The 18,508-nt window shown below is 46.9% G+C and overlaps 1 protein-coding gene across 1 annotated transcript; it reads left to right on the forward strand.

The window, feature by feature from the left end:
* Positions 1-557: 557 nt before the first annotated feature.
* On the forward strand, positions 558-17,633 carry LOC135251021 (ras-related protein Rap-2a). Its single transcript, XM_064327961.1, has 2 exons — positions 558-1,806; positions 17,256-17,633. Exons 1-2 carry the CDS (start codon positions 1,493-1,495, stop codon positions 17,491-17,493), a joined length of 552 nt encoding a protein of 183 aa, XP_064184031.1. The 5' UTR covers positions 558-1,492; the 3' UTR covers positions 17,494-17,633.
* Positions 17,634-18,508: the final 875 nt, after the last annotated feature.

Raw genomic sequence — 18,508 nt, forward strand, 5'->3', positions numbered from 1 at the left:
TCACTCCACAAAATATTTGGCTGTGTTCCAAACGGTAATAACGGTTAATTATAAAATGTAACAACGTGCAGTTCATGGAAAGCCCACAAATAGTTTACATTCCAGAAGAGAAATGTTGCAAAAAAAAGAGAACATTTTCACTGAAGAAAATAACGCCTGGAACTCAGAAGGTTATGTCAGGACAAGTATATTTAACTCCCCAACTTGTGCTAATTTCTGCCGCTCCCGCTCGTGTTGTGTTCTCGGGGGCTTTTAGGTTCATCCAGGTCAACATCGACAAGTTACGTGGTGGGTTATGTTTGTTAAACATAACTAAGTGCTAGCCTTTGTCAAATAGCCTATCGCGACAAACCAGAACGAGGTAGGCTAGGTAGGCTGGCTACATGGTGTCTTATAGTTGTAAGGCAAGATAAATTCAATCGTGTCTTCTCATAATTTTTGTTAGGTGCCTAACACACCGAGTTCTCACGCGATTTATTTCAGTCCTCAGCACAGGGCATCCTCGCTGGTCCTCTATTTCAGGTACAGTATTAGCGCAGCTGTTCATGTTACCATAGCAACAGCATCCGGCGCATTTTTTCTCCAGTTGGAAACACATCCCCAAGCTTCAGCTGCCATTGGCTGTATGCACCGCAGATGTCACCACTGCAGCCATCGAATCCCGGGAATAAACAGACCGACGGAAATACAACCCACTGAGTTTTGGCTGACCGTGTTTCTGTGAGAGGAACAGAACCGTGGGCGAGGTTTATGGTGAATAGAGCCGGTCATTGGGCTCTGTGCACATCCGTCATGTGGGGAAAGACCCATCGTTCTCCTTGGTACGGAAGCCGAGAGGAGGCTGGTTGGTTACGCGTCCGTGGGTTTCCACCCGAGAGTATGGCGGACGTGAATGTATTGGTGAGAGAGTAAACCACGGAGAGAGGATGGAAAAGAAACGCAGACTGGACTTGTTTTTATCAACTTTAAAGACACGTTTTATTTAACCAGTCCTGCTCAGCTACGGCAAAGTCAATTTTTGAAAAGAAAAATCGTCTCGGTGTCTCCTGTTGTTTTTTTCCTCAGGACGGTCTTCACAGGAGCAAGTTTTGTTTTTATCATGCTGAGGCTAGCGAGCTAGAATGGTGAGCGAAGCAAATGAGAAAGCACAAGTTGTTCATTACAAACCTTTTTGTTTTGCATTGGTGCAGATTTGGAAATTGCAATCGTCTGACTAGCAATTACTACTCGTCAGTGTCGCTTCTGCCTGGAGGAATTTCTGCAATGAAGCCAATTTTCAGGCGGCGACTCTTTGTGTTCTGGCTGTTTAGCTATTTTCTATAGCTAAACGGATAGCTTGTTAGTTGAGGAGGATATTTATTTCATTTTCAGAGATGGAACACCATTGCTAATTTGCGGTGGCTATTTAATTCCCTCCAATGTCGACGTGAGAGTCTAGTTGGTGATATTCGCAGTTCACTTGCATTCGCCGAATTAATTTAGATAGCCAGAAATGCGCGAATATAAAGTCGTGGTTCTCGGGAGCGGTGGGGTTGGAAAGTCCGCTCTCACGGTGCAATTTGTGACAGGGACCTTTATAGAGAAATACGACCCGACAATCGAGGATTTTTACCGCAAAGAAATTGAGGTTGATTCTTCGCCTTCGGTACTGGAGATCCTCGACACGGCTGGCACCGAGCAGTTTGCTTCCATGAGGGACCTCTACATCAAAAACGGTCAGGGGTTCATATTGGTCTACAGCCTTGTCAACCAGCAGAGCTTCCAAGATATAAAGCCTATGAGGGATCAAATCATTAGAGTGAAAAGGTAAAGAAAATGACAATTCAATGCTAAGACAAAGTTGCATCTTTCCCTATTTAATGATTCATTGTTGCCATGTGTTTATGTAAACGTGTTTTGCACACTGAACGTGTCATTTAACATGATCACGTTTTGTCATGGTCATCAAAGGCTCAATTGGTAACCCTGTGACGATTTTAAAGTGTATTAAAACAGAAATGAAGCGCAAATTCTTAATAGGATTAAAGTCTTACAACAAAATTCCATGCCGGTTAACCAGTCAATGTGAAGTCACCAAAGGCTGGTCACCAGTTTAATGTATGCAAGTAAGCATGCAGTCATTTCCACTTGTGTCTGTGAGCAGTGTAAAGAATTTGAAAGGTTATGTCTATACACCCTATTCACTGTGTCGCTGTAGTTGATGATACTTCGTGACGTGGATCCCTGTAGGCAACTGGTCCATCACTGTGCCTTGGAGTGTAGAGCAACCTACAATGTGAAATGACTTTGTCTTAATATGGAAATAGAAAAGTTGGAGCCACATGCGTTTGGCCTACTTGTAATTAATCATGAGTTCACACTCATCATTAATGTAATTAACTACATCACAACATATTTCAGATTTTTATTTATTAGTTTGATTTTATGTAACTGTAGTCTGGTCTTACAAAGAACCTATCTGAGCTCCCAAGATTATTATGTTGAGACCACAGCCCAATAGCCACCAACAACTCACTTTAGCTGTTGCTTTCAGGAGGTAAGATGGCTTTTATGTCCTGGGGTTCATTTCTAAAAGTGTCCATATTTGCAGCTCTCCCATGGTGATGGAAGCTGGTGGCTGCTTTGGTGTCTGGTGGCTCGAGGCTACTTTGCTATACCCTATTTTACCAGTGTACACATGGATGCAGAATTAAATAGCATTTTCAGTCAGATGTTTCCTTAAACATTTGGCATTTGGAACAATTCCGCTTCAATGAAATTGCAGTGCTGAACATGGTCTTGCATTGTGGGTGAAAATCAATGGCACAATGTAAAAACACATTGCATTTCCAAAATCATATATCTTATTGCATTAGACAAATTAGAATAAACTTTATTAGTCACAGAGCCATGAAACTCGGACAGTACACAGAGGATTATACAAACTTCCTGTTCATATCAAATTCGAAAATGAAGATATGCAGACAATGTCAATGATAGGTTGCACACTGTAACAAACTGTGCTTTCCCATTTTCTGGAATTCCTAGTGACTACTCACTACAATAAATCTGACCATTGCTCACATGTCTGTCACATGTCTGATCTGGAAATTGTACATGTACGGGTTATGATTATGCAGGTTAGAAAATAAGTTCTATTTTCCGTGGATCAGAAAACTCCATATTGTTCCTTCTAGCGCCTCATCCTGTCCCAGGTACAGTGGAATTGAATGTTTAATATCCCCAAACACTAGTAAATCAATATGGAGATTGTATGGCAGTTGTGACTTTGAAAACAGTACCAAAAACTATCATTTCTGTAGAGGTTGGGTGCTTATATTTTTAATCGCAAGCGAGCAAGCTGCAGAAAATTAAATGCCACCAATATTCATCAGCTGCAGGCGCAATTTACAGAAGGCTGTTTACACAAGGGAATAGGCTATAGAGTTTGAAGCCACATTGAAGGTTCATTCAGTGTGAAATAAGCACGCTTTTATTTTGCCAGGAGTCCCTCTGATTTCCCTGAAAGTGTTTTACTTTGCTCCTGTTTTCTGAAGCATAGTACCGTACTTTTGATTGATTTTCCAGTGTCTTAGGGAACATTCACGTTATGAATCGCTTAATTTGGCATATTAAAAATAGCATTTCTTTTATTCAGTAGAATGGCTGTAATTGAGTGAAGGGACAGGCCTTATTATGCATTTTTTGACATGCAATCATCTGTCACCACTGTACATTGCCTCCCACACTGTTTAGGTGAATTTATTCTCCATACGTATATTGGGCACTGCTATCATTTACACAGATACTGTAGTTATTGCCATTAGCAGTGTTTATCATAATTATTATGACAGTGTGAGAAAAGAGCTGCTGTTCACATTATTTATAATGTGGAGTAATGCCTCCACCCAAACTCAACATATCATATAGGAACAAGGAAAGTACGCTCAGGCAGTACGGTTATTGCACCTAACAAGTGCTGTGTTTCTGCTTGTCATGCCACAGGGGTGAAGGATTGGACACAGTAGTCTGTCAACAGCAGTGTCAGCACACACGAGCAAGACTGCCCCGTTGTGATTGACTGCTTCAGTTCTAGCTTTGAAGCTCCTCCCACATCAGACCGCTGTCTGTTTTGTAGAGAAAATGGACAAACTGAAGGTGCGATTGTTGTAAGATGGCCTTCTTTGATTAACTTGGCAGTTCCGCACAAGTACACAGAAATGGGCACAGCTTTAGCATTGTACTGCTAAAGCTGTGTATTGTAGCATTGTAATTATAGCATTTAGCAAGTGAGCATTTAAAAAAAGCAGGAGAGATTTTCTTCATAATGAGAACATTGTGCATTTGTGGTACCTGTTGTGGAGAAGGGGTAGTGACATTGCATGGTCCTGGGGTCAAAGGACAACAGGAAAAGATACATGTAGTACATTAAAAAGAATACATTCAAATATATTCACATTCACATACTGTGATATGGTTTTGTTGCCACCTCTGCAAAAGCACTGTTTACTGCTGGTTGCTTAAATGTGCTCTCACTGTAAAACCTAATGAGGTTACCTTCCATTTGAAGCTGAAGGCACATAAGGATCTCATTAGAGTTCATAAAGCCACATTGGAAGTTAAGTCATCTGATCTCCTGTTTTTCATCCGAAGCAGTATAGAAGCGGATCGTTGGCCCGTACTAGTCTACAGTACCCTACCAAGTAAGAAAAGCCTACCAACGTTGCATAATTAATTTCGTCCACGTGATTTTTCCTGCCATCTGTTTGGATGCCTAAATGATTTAATGAATAGACACCCTCGTTCATTCAAGTCGGGGGGGTGGGCGGGGGTGTTAGAAACGGGAAAGTTTCCTGCTGCAGTGCCGCTGTGCGTGATGACGGTGAGCAGTGTGCTGTAATTTGCGAGCAGTTTGAGCGCGTGTGAAAAACGGACTCGCGACCGAGACGCTATAGCTTGTCTCTCCCGTTTTCCACGGGGACCGAGCTGCCGGTGTCAGTCTGAGCAAAAGCAGGCCGCCTCGGCGTTCATTGTAGCCAACGGCGAGCGTCGCAGACTCTCTGAACGGCTGAATGTGGACGGTGCTTCTGGGGAAACGTTTTCGGGGATAACAAACGTAATAACGAAAGTAAAAAAAAAAAAAAAAAAGCTTCAGTAAATGCGATACCCCGTTGTTTCCCAAAGCATGCTTTTTGTCGCGTGTCACATAGGAGACAGTAATTGCTCCAGGGCGTGATCGGGCTTCAGACTGCGAGCCTCTCCTGCTACGCGTGTCTGATCAGTGGGGCTTCCAGGACTCAGAAAAGACTTTCTGATGAAGCCGACTCTTTAGTGACTGCTCTTTTTGCAGCCCATTCTTTTCGTTGTTAGGTACAGCAAATGCGATTTTCATTAAGCCTTTTTTTCCCAGGGCAGCTCGGTTAATTTGCCTCGTTGCCTGTGCAGTAATCGTATAGCCGAACATTGCGCCACCTGGGATTCAAGACACAATGTTAGCCTTGACTCTGGCGTCCTCTAATTGCTGCTTCAAACTGTTCTAGTCTTTATGCCTGTTATAACCTTCAAAAAGAGTTGTACTTGGACAGCACTGAAAAGTTCACATGGATGTTTTAGAAGTCACAAGGAAGCACAGAAAATCCAACATAGACTAAGGAGCCAATTAAACTGTGTCTTCAACATCTTTGGCATTGCAAAGATATTCTTAAAGGTTTGCTTTTCATTTCTGGGGTTATCAAAATGCTGGCCTTTGCAGTTGGGCCGCTGGCTTGTGGTGAGTAGCTGTTTTTGCGGATGTGGATCTGCTGAGGTGGCTGGACTGGACATAGGCCAGTCTGGAGTTCCAAACCATCACATTCTGCACATTCACTGAACTCAAGATCTGTAGGAGAGTCATTTCCTAATTCCCACACAGCTGCTCAGAGAACCTGTTCCCCACTGTGCTGAAAGCCCCAGTCACTTAAACTCCCGCTAACAAAAAATCCAAAGCTTTGGCTGCAAGCCTGTTCTTCCCAATGCAGTCTTGAATTTCAGGGGAAAACTGCCAGCGTTTGAATTATCTAGCGTCTATGATTTCTGAGAAAACTGTTTTCTATGTTTCCTTTCAGTGGGAAGTTTGAATGAGTTGAAAACTGTTGGTCATTCATACAGGGACATCGCTGACTTGGACAGGTAGTATGTTACCTGGGTGTGTTTAGCTCACTCAAGCTATGAAAGGCTGAGCATGCTAACAGAATAGATCTGACCCTTGGTGTCTGCTCATGGGATGAATTACTGAGGGAATCTGGGGAATGGGGGATGTTTAACAGGCAAAGAACATCTTGGACATTAAAGGTGCTGGGCTGAGAGAGCAGCAGTTTCTATTTTCTCATGGTTGCTGGTGCTCGCATTCCCCAACAAAACTTGGTCACCTTCCAAGCGCAGTCAGGGTCGCAGTTGGACTGACCCGTCCGCTTTCAGAACTGAACGCCCCTCTAAAATAACTACAGGCTGGAAAGAAAACATAGCTCTGCTTGTTATAGCCACGGTTTCGAAACAGGAATGCCAACTCGTGCAACCAACTCATCCTTTTCGTGACTGGCAGCATTGTCTCATATTTGCTGTGTGAACTGTACTCCTCCTTCCAAGCTTACCTATTTGCACAAGCGAACGTTGTTATCGATCGGCTTCTGTCTTTCTTCACAGGTGAATCGAGTGCGCCGACCGGACATTTCCTAATGACTTTCACTTGTCGGCTTCGCTTAGCTTTGACATAACCGTTATGAGGTCTTCTTTGAAAAACAGTCTTGAAAACGTCCTTTCAGGTCAGCGAGAGGCTTTCATTTGCTGCGGTTAGTGAAGGAGGGGAGGGTAATTGATGTAGCATGTGAAGACGGTTTGAGCCGTAAACTGCAGAGAGCTGGACTCCTGCCTCCCCAGGAGGAGTGAATAAGGAGAAAGGTATGAGCGGCGAGCGACAGGGGAGGCGTCTGATTGGCCGAGCCCCCTCCTGTACTCCAGGTGCCTTCCAGATGTTCGGCCCCGGGGCTCGGGGGCGGGCGTCGTGCCCCCCGGGGCGCCAGGTTACCTGGCAACGCGGGGCCGAGCCGAGCCGGCGGCCTGGCCCTCTGGTCGCGAACCCCCTGCTCGCCTCGGCGAAGATGACGCGCAGCTGCCGGCGGCGTTTCTGATTGCCGGCGGTTGCCGCTGCGCTCCCCAGGAACTGAAGCGCCGTGTTTCATCGGCCGTAGCGGGGCCGCTTTCACAGGGCAGCGCCTCGGTGAGCACCGGCAGTATGTTCCACCGCGCCTTGACCATGAATCCAGGTTTGGAAAAAAAGAAAGCGCGTTCGCGCAGTTCTTCAGTTGGAGTCGTATTTTACGTGGAAGTGCTGAGGCCCCCGTTTCTGTGGCTCCTCTAACGCGGAGGTCTTCGGCCCTGCTCCTGGAGAGCCGCACGGTCTGCCGCTCTTTGTTTTCACCTGGAAATCAGCAGGCCCGAGAAAGCAGGGTTAGGCCATTGTGTTAGCGATGCCTTTAATTGAGCAATTAAGTTGCTCATTAACAACAAAAAGCGGCCGAGCCTGCAGCTCTCCAGGGCCAGGGTTACCAACACCTGCTCCAAGGAGGCTAAAGGCTGCTGAGCTGCTAAGAGCCTTGTCATGAAGCCTGGGCTAGACTCGCCATGCGGGTCTACATTCAGAATTGAGAGTGCGCTGTACACTAGCATGATTTTGAGGAACAAAGGTTCCTTATTCTGAGCTGCGGAGTCTTGACCTGAATTCACTCTGGTGTTCTCGACGATCAGAACGCTGTTGGGTGGTATCTGGGCTAGCAGCAGCATGGACAGTGTGGAGCTCTCTCTGAGGGGAAGTCCCAGGACATTGTGCGGGTTGGGGGAGGGGGCGTATTTTTGTTCTCTTCCTGTCCTTCAGAATCAGGCAATGGAACAGTAAAATTGTTGATCTCGTCTGCGGTTCTTCGACCTTCCCTTTAGGAATACTCGTATGCTGAAGATTTGACTGACAGCTGCAAAGCCCAACCAAGTGCATTGTGACATCATCGGCATATGACTTGTCCTGTTTCCAGGGCCAACGCCCTGATGAAGAGCGCCAGTGTTCCGCTGCAGAGATCGGGCGGCCATTTTCATTTTGGTGCTGGAATCCGCCAGTTTCTTTGGAGGAATGCGCGTAGGAGGTGTGTGTTGTTCCATTTCCATTACTGAATGCAGAGCCACAGCAGAGGCAGCTCACACTTCCTGTACGGCACGCATGAAAAAACTTGCTAATTTATTGTCCCCATCCACAGGATCGCTGTGACACACTGACCTGACTGGTCCCAGTCACCGCAGCAAAACTCGGGACATCGCTGTGCGTTAATAACAATAATGCCCCTATAACAGAATACCTCCGCAAGTTTTGTGGAGGTATAGCAGGTATAGGAGGTATAGCAGTATAGCAGTTCTTTTTTAACTCTCCGGGTTCCATTTCAGTTAACCTGTGTCTCCTGAGTGTGGCCTTTTCACTTTGTCTGAGAAAGCGTGGGGTTAAGTGCATTGGGGGTGGGGGGGGGGCGACCATTGTGAATTTATTTCCTCGCAAACTGACCCTGCGGAGTCAGCTCCTCTCTGCATCTCCGGGGACTCTGGGTTTGTTTTGCCAAGACATCCTTCAGCGGGTGAGAAAGTTAGCAACTTCAGATTCTTTGGAGGGTAACAGCTTCGCAGTGCCGATGACTGAAAAGCACACTAAAAATAACTCCAAGTGGAATGTGTGTGCGGAGCCATAATTATGGAGTAATTGTTATGATTGCATGGCAGTTTACAGTGGAGGTTAACATTCCCAGAGGATGCGTGTGGTTGTGTGTTGGTGTTAAAGGTGCTTTGAAAGGGAGAAGGAAAGTATATGGAACCTAAGGGAGAACACGCAGCTTTTTTTGTGTGATTACATGTTCTCACAATGTTTTTTTCACCCAGTGCTGATCGTGTAGAACGAAAACGCCTGCTTCCCGTAAATGAATACCTGTAGACATAACAACACGGATGAGTAACAATTAGAAATGAATTGTTTTAGTGTTGTAGACCATATCCTCTTCCCAGGGAGCTACAGGGGCTGCTGTCTTTGTCTTCTCTCTGTAGAATATCACTTTAAATTCAGAGTCAGATCCCCAAAAAGACAAGGTGAGGTGAGTTACCAAAGCTCCCTGTTGGGGACCTCTCCAATTCGAATAGCTTCATTTTTTCACGGGGAACTTTGGCCAAACTCATGTTAGCATCTTTGTGAAGGTTGAGCGTAGTTGTCGCTCAGTGTTGATGAGGGAAGGCCAGTGTTGCGGGGTTCAGAGGTATGTCCTGTGCTGGAATCGGAGAGAGAGGCTCCAGCCTCTGGGCTGTCACTGAAACTGCAGAAAAGTCCTGTTTCTCTGCTACTGTCAGCACTTTGGCACAGGAGTCCAGACCTTGGTTATTCTGTTGTCTATGCTGTGCAGTGTCATCCCCTGAAAAACGGTGAAAGGCATGAGGTCCTTGTGTGGCTGAAGGCAAAAGAAGCTTTTTGGATTGAGCTTCGGGGCGTATCGCGGATTCAGGGCTAGGGGGTGACTCAGGGGACAGGGCAACACAAGCACCAAGGTGTGTGGATCTGCTTCCTGGCCTCCGGGTGTGTGAGTCTGTGCGTGTGCGCACCTGCCCACCCCTCAGTGGGGGCTCTGTGCCCGGGTGTAACGGGACGTGTGGCAGAGGACAGAGAGATCACCCAGGGAGTGCCTGAGCCCGGCTGAGGCGCTGTACCCTGCCCGACAGGCGCTATTTTTAAACACCCACCCCCCCCCCCTGCAAATTAGAACACGCTTCTAATCTTAGCTACTCTTTCTGCATCCCCCTCTCCCCAAACTCCCAATAATCTGTGCCAGCCTTTGCGAAGCCTACCCTAATTCAGAAGATATTCACAGCAAATGTTCACATCTCGTCAATGAGCGCTCGCCCACGCCCTCTCTCTCTCCTTCGCTTTTCAGAGGCCCAAGATTGAGACGGAAGATTGAGAGTGCTTTCTGGTTCACCGAAAGGTTGATGCTAACATTGTTGAAAAGTACTGAATCATCTCTTAGGACACAGCCTCCATCTAATCTGAATGTCATATGTTGATTTACATTAGCTAAAATGAACATTTCTGTCACGACAGGTTAGCCAATTAAGCGATTCACCTTTTCACAGAAATGAGCAAAGCGGGCCTCTTTCCTCTTGTGTGTGCTCCAATCCTGAACACCCAGCCTAGAAGGCAAACGTGCGTGCATTCTACAGCTTGTTACTTTATCGGTATTAGATGTGCTTGTATATTTAGCTGAGGAATCGCGCTGCTCAGTCGGTGACCTACATTGCAGTGGAGGTGTCGTGTTCGCAGTCCGATTCCTCCCTCCGCTCCCCCCAAGCTGTGAATTGGATCAGGGACGGTGACAGGAAACAGGAAGATGGGAACCGTTTCCCCCCCCCCCGCCGCCGCCTCGGTGTCGGCCTGAAAGAAAGGGAGAGGGGGGCCGCTTGAGAGGAAGAGGAGCGCAGGTTCTCGGCCCCCGCTGTCTGTTTTTATCATCCGGCCTTTGGAAGGGCCCTGGGACCCGCGCTTCCTCGCCCGCTTGGCGGAGCGGCGGAGGTGGGAGGGCTTTCGGAAGGACGGAGGCTGGATTCGGCCCGAACGCTCCGCTCCGCCTGCGGCTCGTCCGGCCTGCGCTCCCCACCGCGTCCGACCCTGGTGACCTCACCCAGGACCTCCCCACCCCCATCCCCCCTTGCTGTAGCCAGCCAGCAGATGAAGAGCCTTTGAGATCCAGTAAATTACACCCAGCTGCATGTTCACACAGAAGCCTCAGTTGGGCCGTAGACTCTGACCACTAACCCTGGACTATTTTAAGCCCAAGCAACATCTTTGAAGGTTTACTGTCACAGATCTGCTGAACAGTGCGGAATCTGTTTTGAATAAACATTCTTTTGTACTCTCTTGTACCATAACCCAGTGAACACTGGAGCAGATGCTCTTTATTAAAGAGGGCATTACAAGCAGGCGCGCCCTGTAATCTGCCCTACGGCTGAGGGGGCGCAGCTCAGCTTTTGGTGAGAGGCCACTCCTTGCACAACAGAAACACACCACATTGGGGGAGACTTCCATGTCTTTCTTGTCCTGAGGTTGGTGGCAGCGCTGGAGCTTGTGGAAATTCAGTGAAAACGTACAGCTGTGTGGCCGCCGTTTGCTCTCCACGCTTCCTCTGAACCATACCTCACACAGGAGCGTGCTTGGGAGAGGAGTGCTGGGTATTGCAGGGAGTGCGGTGCTGTCTGCGTGGGTGTGCACGGTGGACTCTGTTGGGAGGATGTGTAGCGCCGGTACGTGGCAGTACGTAGAGCTGCGTTTCAACCGCTGCTCTGGTGACAGGAGCAGTGGAGCGTGCTAGTGGTCCTCTCTTCTTCACAGCCACCTTTGGACCTCAGCGACGCTTCAGTCGCACCTTCTCAATGACTCAAGCTCACACCTTTGTCCCTTTTAACCCCCCCCCCCCACTTGCCTCCCCCCAAACCGCGCAGCCATCCTCACACACACACACACACACACACACACACACACACACACCCTGTGGAATTGCAGGTTTCCCCCCCTCTGTTATTACGGCTATATTTAGACGCGCTCCTCGGTTGGCACCGGATGACGGGTCCCTGGCGCGGCGCGTACCTCCCCCCCTTACGCTTTCGCACTTCATAAATCCCGCAGGCCCCCGGAAAAACACGCCCGCTCCGACGTCTGCCGCGGCCGGGAGGAGCTCTCGCCGACAGGAAGCGCCTCAGTCAGCGCCGGAACGCTGGGTGCAGGGCCACTGGCGGTCTCCTGCCCGGGGAACCCGAGCAGTCCGTATTTTAGCGTAGCGCGTAGCCAGCGATGTCTTCCGTCTCTGACCTCTCGTATTCTTTCTAGAGTTTTCTTTGTGTCCACCTCACGTAGAGGGCAAGTTTACGTTTCTACCAGCTGTGACCCCCTACCAGAAATCAGAGCCTTAATGATGAAGAATCCCAGTGGCTATGATGTGAGCTTAATGAGCTGTTGAAGTACAGAGCTTGGCATGGTCCCTGGAGCCCTAGGCTGAAATCTATACCAGTCTCTCCATTTCTCACACACACTCTTATTCAAAATCAGTCTTATACACACCTGTGCACAAACACACACCCTACAGCACACTAGACGCACACACTTGCATACATACACACCTGTACGTATGGGCATGAGAATGTACACATTCGGGGTTTAAACCTCAGACTTCATCACGATGGGATATGATTGAGTTTCTTGAAGTAACGGTTCAATATTTGGCAATATCATACATTTTGCTACGATACGATCTGATATAGTGAGAAACGATGATATGATCCAGCTAACACGATCATGTTACACCATTTATACACAACCAAAATGAGGTTGAAAGTGCAAAAAAGAATTATTGATGTCACAGAAGGAAAAATGGCACTAGCATGAGTGACAATGAGTGTTAAGAATGATGTTGGCAGTGTTGCTAGAGAGCAGACTGCTGTAAGATTATGGACACTTTAGTAAATATTTTGCTATGATTCATGCCAAATGCAGATCAATTTTTGCACATTGTATCGACTGTATCGGATCATTGCCCTTTGAACCAATATATTGATCTTAGTACACATGCGGAACTGATCTCTGTCAAGCCAGCATGAACACATGCACGCACTCGCACACAAACACGCACACAACGGACACACGCACACACGACAGACACAAGCACACACCCCTGTCTTATACTGTGGTGTCACACTCCCTTGACTCCGGGACTTCACATGGGCGAGTGAGCTGGAGATGCGGCCTCTCCTCGGACTTGGGGCCCCAGCATGTGAACACATGGTGTGGTCACGTCCCCACCAGAGGGGAGGGGGGGGGGGAGGGTAGAGCCACTAGGGTGGGGGCTGTTATTATTTCCCAACATGCACTGTGACTGGGCATACCACACACGGATGGTTTTTCAGACCTCTGCTGTAATTACATTCTACCAGAGTCAGCTAGCACTCTCTAATAGTCAACTTTTTTTTAGCTCCAGTTGTTTAGTATTTAAAATAGCTGGTCTGCGCAGTATTATCAGGGTGTCAGTGCTGCGTTCTTGTTGTGGGCTTTAATCCGTTTGGGGAACGTGTAGTTTCCATTTATGAGGGAGGTATGATTTTCCACAGACGGTCTCTGACTCCGTGAAACTGCCGGTGTCGTTTCACGAAATGCAGAATCTTAATGTCAGATTTGGTAATGAGGAACCAGCAGGCGATAAAGGGTCCAGATTTGAAAGGCAGGAGAGGGAGGCTTGGTAAGTGCGGAGAGGCAGTTGGTGTTCAGATCGACAGCCATGGGAACGAGGCGGTGGAAATGTGAGCCCTTGGCTTTACGGCTGAAGCGTTCCTTTGAAAGCCGACCGACGTCTGTCTGGAGCGCGAGCGGGTTCGTCTGAAGGTCTGCAGGCGCAGTCCTACGTGCTGCTCGCTCACACTCAATGCTCTTGAAAGCCATTTCCAGAGTAAACATTCACACTGTTGATTTATTATTTTAATACTCTAGTCTGCATCCTGGTCTAAGATCTTGTTGATATTGGTAATGTTTTTTTTTTGTTTGTTTTTTTTTTGTTTTTAATGGTAGTTTTGTTCGACATTTTGAAGCAGAATCAGTTTGAGGTGAAGCGAACCCAGTTATCAGAGACTATTTCCTGTTACAACCCATTTTTTTGTTTCTCTCTCACAGCTTGTGCTGTATTTATGATGGGTGTAACTGAGGGGATATTGAAATTGAAATTTGGTTTCTAATGCATCAGTTACATATAGTTCAAATTCTGCTATTTGCTAAATCCCAGTCCCAACCCAAATATTAAAGCCTTCCCAAATTCAAACAATTGACAATAGTAATTATTGTTCATTGCTGTGATTCTTTTTGACCTAAATACTTTAAATTCTCAATGCATGTTGCTACAGTTTTATCTTGGAAGGCATATCTTACATGTCACTTTAGTCCAATCACCTATTTCACTTCAGTATAGCCTAGCCATAGTGTGTTTTACCTTTTGTGGTACAATCACTGGTGGCAGCCAACATAAAAAAAGAATAATGGCAATGGTGCTCATATTAGCTTTTCAACAATGTAGAATTAATGTCAGCAGCAGACAATAAAGCTTCAGATTCATCTTACAAAATATTTTGGCCAAACCCGAATCCCTCTAAAAACTGAGGATGTTTGCTGAATCCCTAACCAAATCCTGGGTTGTTGCATTCTTCCTCAGAACATCTTTTTCAGCACAAATTCTGAGGTATTATGATAAACTCCCTATTGATACAGCCTTCTGCAGACACAAAAATCCTCACCGTTTGGTGCGCTTTCCCTTTATAAAAGCGACAATGGGATTAAATTAAGGACGTGTGGTTACACGCGTAGAAAGTGATTCAGAGGCAGCGCACAGCTCTGTCTGCATCTCTCTGTATCTATGCAATGTGGGAGTTTACTGCAGTTCTCTTGCAAATACCCAGAGTGTGCATTTTTTAATCCCCCTGGTTCTCCTCAATGCTTAAAATCAGAGGCCAGAGGTTATGGTTCATTCTAGATGTGGAAGAGAGAACTTGAAATGCACTTCTTATTTAACTGGAGCTCAGTTTTTCTGGAAAATTAATAAGCTTTGCGCTTCATTGTTGTCAGTGCTGTGGTGACCTTTGCTTCTGACATATTGAATTACAATCAAGCATAGGCCTATATGTTTTTACCTCACTGACTTGAAATGGAAATTTTGAAGGTTTCTCTAAATGAACGGTACAAATTCTACAAATATTGTTCACTGAGAATGCTATGAAGCCTTTGAAGCATTCATTGATAAGTTGTCTCCTGCCGAAGTGGCTAGTGTCATGGCAACTATATATGCGACTGCAGTTTTCAGTCATAACATTGCATGTGCTCGTTTCTTCTTTGGTAAGCTGACCTTGACGTTGTGCAACAATGTCGGTAAGCAAAGGGGTGGAATCAAAAGTATTTTGTAAACTCAACTGTGCAAAAAAAAGCCAGTCTAACAAAAGTATATTTAATGTGTTTGATTGATGTGAAATATAGGTGTGACAAGCAATCAAGCATTTTTGCTACACGCAGGGAGGTCTTACATTGCATTCAGTGGAAAGAATCACAAGCGCCACCATTCTCTCCTCTCCTGTGAAATCCCGCGTTTGGGTAAAATGGGGTTAGGCCTTGATTAAGCCCGAGTGGTGGCTTTACCTCTGTATCGGCAACTTGTCTGAGACCTCCCTCTGTCCTGATTTTAATTTGCTGAGATCCCCAGAGGTGTACGCATTACAGTCCGCGTGTCAGAGGTGACTAACTGTGACCTTAATAAGGCTAATGCAGAAGTGATCCTTTCTAATTTGCTCCGTTTTGCCGGTACTGTGCGGACCTATCCTCTCTCTGTTGACTCAGCTGAGTGTAAAACTGGGCCAGAGACTAATGGGGTTATTGACTAAAATATCGCGAAAGCGTCTTAATTTTTCAGGAATCCTGGCCGATCAATATCTGGACAGCGAACATATTGTTAGATAATGAATGCGCAGGAGCTACTGGCTGCATTACACTAAAATCCCAAGGCTTGTAAATGCGCTAAAATGCACAATATGTTTCTGTTTAAATGTGAATTCCATGAAGGTGAGAAGTTGTGAATTTGGGCATGTGTGGCAGTTTATATTGTCTCTCGTGTTGATTCCAGGATCTGTATAATAAACGATGCAGGCTTTTCATCGGTCCTGCTGCGACAAAGCTAATTTTCTTAAGCCTAAATTGTGATGGAAGAACTGTTTTCGCAAGACCCTGAGCAATTAGCTAAAAGAGCGGGGTGGAGCTGTAGTTTTGGCTCAAAGGCAGCGCTCGTAGTGTAGTGTAGAGGTAAAAGCACTGCGCCTACCACCGCAGAGACCCGGGTTCAATCCCTGGCAGCGGTACTTCCGTCTTGGTCAGACGTTCCTACGAACACAGTTGGCAGTGTTCGCGGGTGGGGAGCCGGTGAGGGTATGAGTCCTGATCGTTGCATTCAGCAGGGAGGGGATCTGGGGGAGATACCGTGAACCTCTGCGCACGTTATGCTCTCCTAGTGAAACTCTTCACTGTCAGCTGAAAAGAAGCATCTGGCAACTCCACATGAATCAGAGGAGGCATGTGGTAGTCTACACCCTCCCCAGACCAACAGAGGATAGCGCATCGACCAGGACCATGATACACACGGGGAATTGATATAACGACTAAAACTGGGAGAAAACGGGAGAATATGGCAACAAAAAGAAAAAAGGCAGCGCTGGTATAGGCACGGCGGTTAGCTTGACGCCGCGTAGCATAGTCGCGCTGCTGCAGTGTACTCTGGGAGGGTCTCTGCACGGCACAGCCCACCTTGATCTCACTCCTCTTTCACAAGCGCTCGGGTCATCATCGACTGTGGCGACTAAAGGACAGCAGAAGCTAAAGTGTCAATGTCGTGAGCCTAGCTTCTAGAATGGAAACGTATTGCATATTTTCATTAGCGCTGCTTCTGCGCTCCATATGCTGCCTTTAATTATTCATTCCGCTGGTTCCATGATTGTCTCTTTTTATTTTCCTTGGCACAATCCAGAACAGCCCAGAGGCGTCTGTTCGTACATTTTTGTCAGCTGCGAGTAATGGAAAGAGTTCAGCTGAGGCTGTTGAGTGGTCAGATGGAGCTGAAGGTAAAACTGCTGGTTTCCGTAACTGCCTGGGTCCAATGAGAAGCAGGGGTGGGTTAAAAGGCAGCGCACCCTGTGCACGAGGGCCTGCTCAGTGAATCCATATGGGAACTTTCATCTTTACTGCGTGTTCAGACGAAGGGGAAACTGAAGCCCCGGTGCTGTTGAAGTGTAAAAGTTCAGTCTTAATGAACACCGTGTGCTTGTGCTTATTTTATTGTGATCAGTTGATGGTGATCTGCGTTTATTCAGGCAGACCTGATGTACCTCCTGCGGTGTGAACTGTAGGAAGAAGGTTCAGCCGTGGCCCGGTCAGATTTATCATGTTAAAGCTGTTGCCACGTGTGACACAGAACCTGGGGAAATGGATTGAGCAAAGCCTGAACTGAGCCTTTTGTCATCTTTCAATTGGTTCCTTACCACATCTCATCAACAGAGTTTCCCTGACCTACTGCCATTAGGCCTCAAGAACGATTTATTTATAGGACACAGCTAAGGTTGTCATTCCTGATGTGTGTGTGTGTGTGGGTGTGTGTCGTCAGGTACGAGAAGGTGCCGGTGATCCTGGTGGGGAACAAGGTGGACCTGGAGAGCGAGCGAGAGGTGTCGTCGGGGGAGGGGCAGGCCCTGGCCGAGGAGTGGGGCTGCCCCTTCATGGAGACGTCGGCCAAGAGCAAGACCATGGTGGACGAACTGTTCGCCGAGATCGTGCGGCAGATGGACTACGCGGCCCAGCCGGACAAGGACGACCCCTGCTGCTCCTCCTGCAATATACAATAGCCACCGAGCCGAGGAACAGGCAGCCGCACAGAGGCGTCGCAAACACCAACCAACACGCTCAGACATGAACCACACGCAGAAACAAACCAATGAAGAAAGAACCAACAAGGATGAAATCTGTGACGCCATTTCCCATTTGATACACGTAACCAGTCCTAAGCAGTGCTTTAATATCGATAATCATTTGATTGAACTCCTGAGTGAGGAGTTCAGAGAGATAACGGCAGAATCTGACTGAATTTTTCTGTCCACACGCCTTATGTTTACCTGTTTCCAGCTCTTGTGCGAAGTTCACTGGGTTCGGGCGGGGGGGGGGTGGGGTGGGGGGCTGAAATTCCGCGAGGGGGAAAAAATAGTGATTGGTTCAAGACGTCAGGGAACAGGTTGTTGTTTCGTTCTCGAGGTTTGATTTGGTGGTATTTCTTTTAAGTTGTTTTTACATTTTCCCTTTTCTGTTCGCCTGACCCGGTTTTCAGTTGTGACGGCCAGTGTGAGCGTGTTTCTTCTGAAGTCACCCTGACAGAGCAGCAGATGTGTACCCCACTGCCCCGAGCAGAAGAGATTATCCCCCTCATCCACTTGTTTTAAACATTGATGAGTCATTGATTTGTGTACCAGGTTTCTCCCTAGCTGGAAAGGAGAAGCCGAGGGGATTTTTTTTTGCCTTGTTCTTCACCAAAACAACTGAAGATGCAGCAGAACCGGCACCTTCCCGATGAGGTGGTGAGAAGAGACGTCTTGACTGAACCTCATCACGGCGTGTTGTGATCTACCCTCTGTGGAGATCCCATATATTCGCAGTGTATCCAACCGACATGGTCTGTTTTCTTTTTCATGTATCCCATCATTTCCACTGTCTGACAACAGAATTGTGAGAAACACAGTTTTTGTTTCCAATAGAACAAGGGTACCATTATTCAGTATTCCAATAGCAGTGGGGTTTTGTGTGTTGGAATTTCTGTAGGATTTTCAGAATTCCCAGGGGGCTTTTTGTCCGTTATCATTTGGTATGCAG

The sequence above is a fragment of the Anguilla rostrata genome, chromosome 3, assembly GCF_018555375.3.
Source record: "Anguilla rostrata isolate EN2019 chromosome 3, ASM1855537v3, whole genome shotgun sequence".
NCBI classification, from domain to species: domain Eukaryota; kingdom Metazoa; phylum Chordata; class Actinopteri; order Anguilliformes; family Anguillidae; genus Anguilla; species Anguilla rostrata.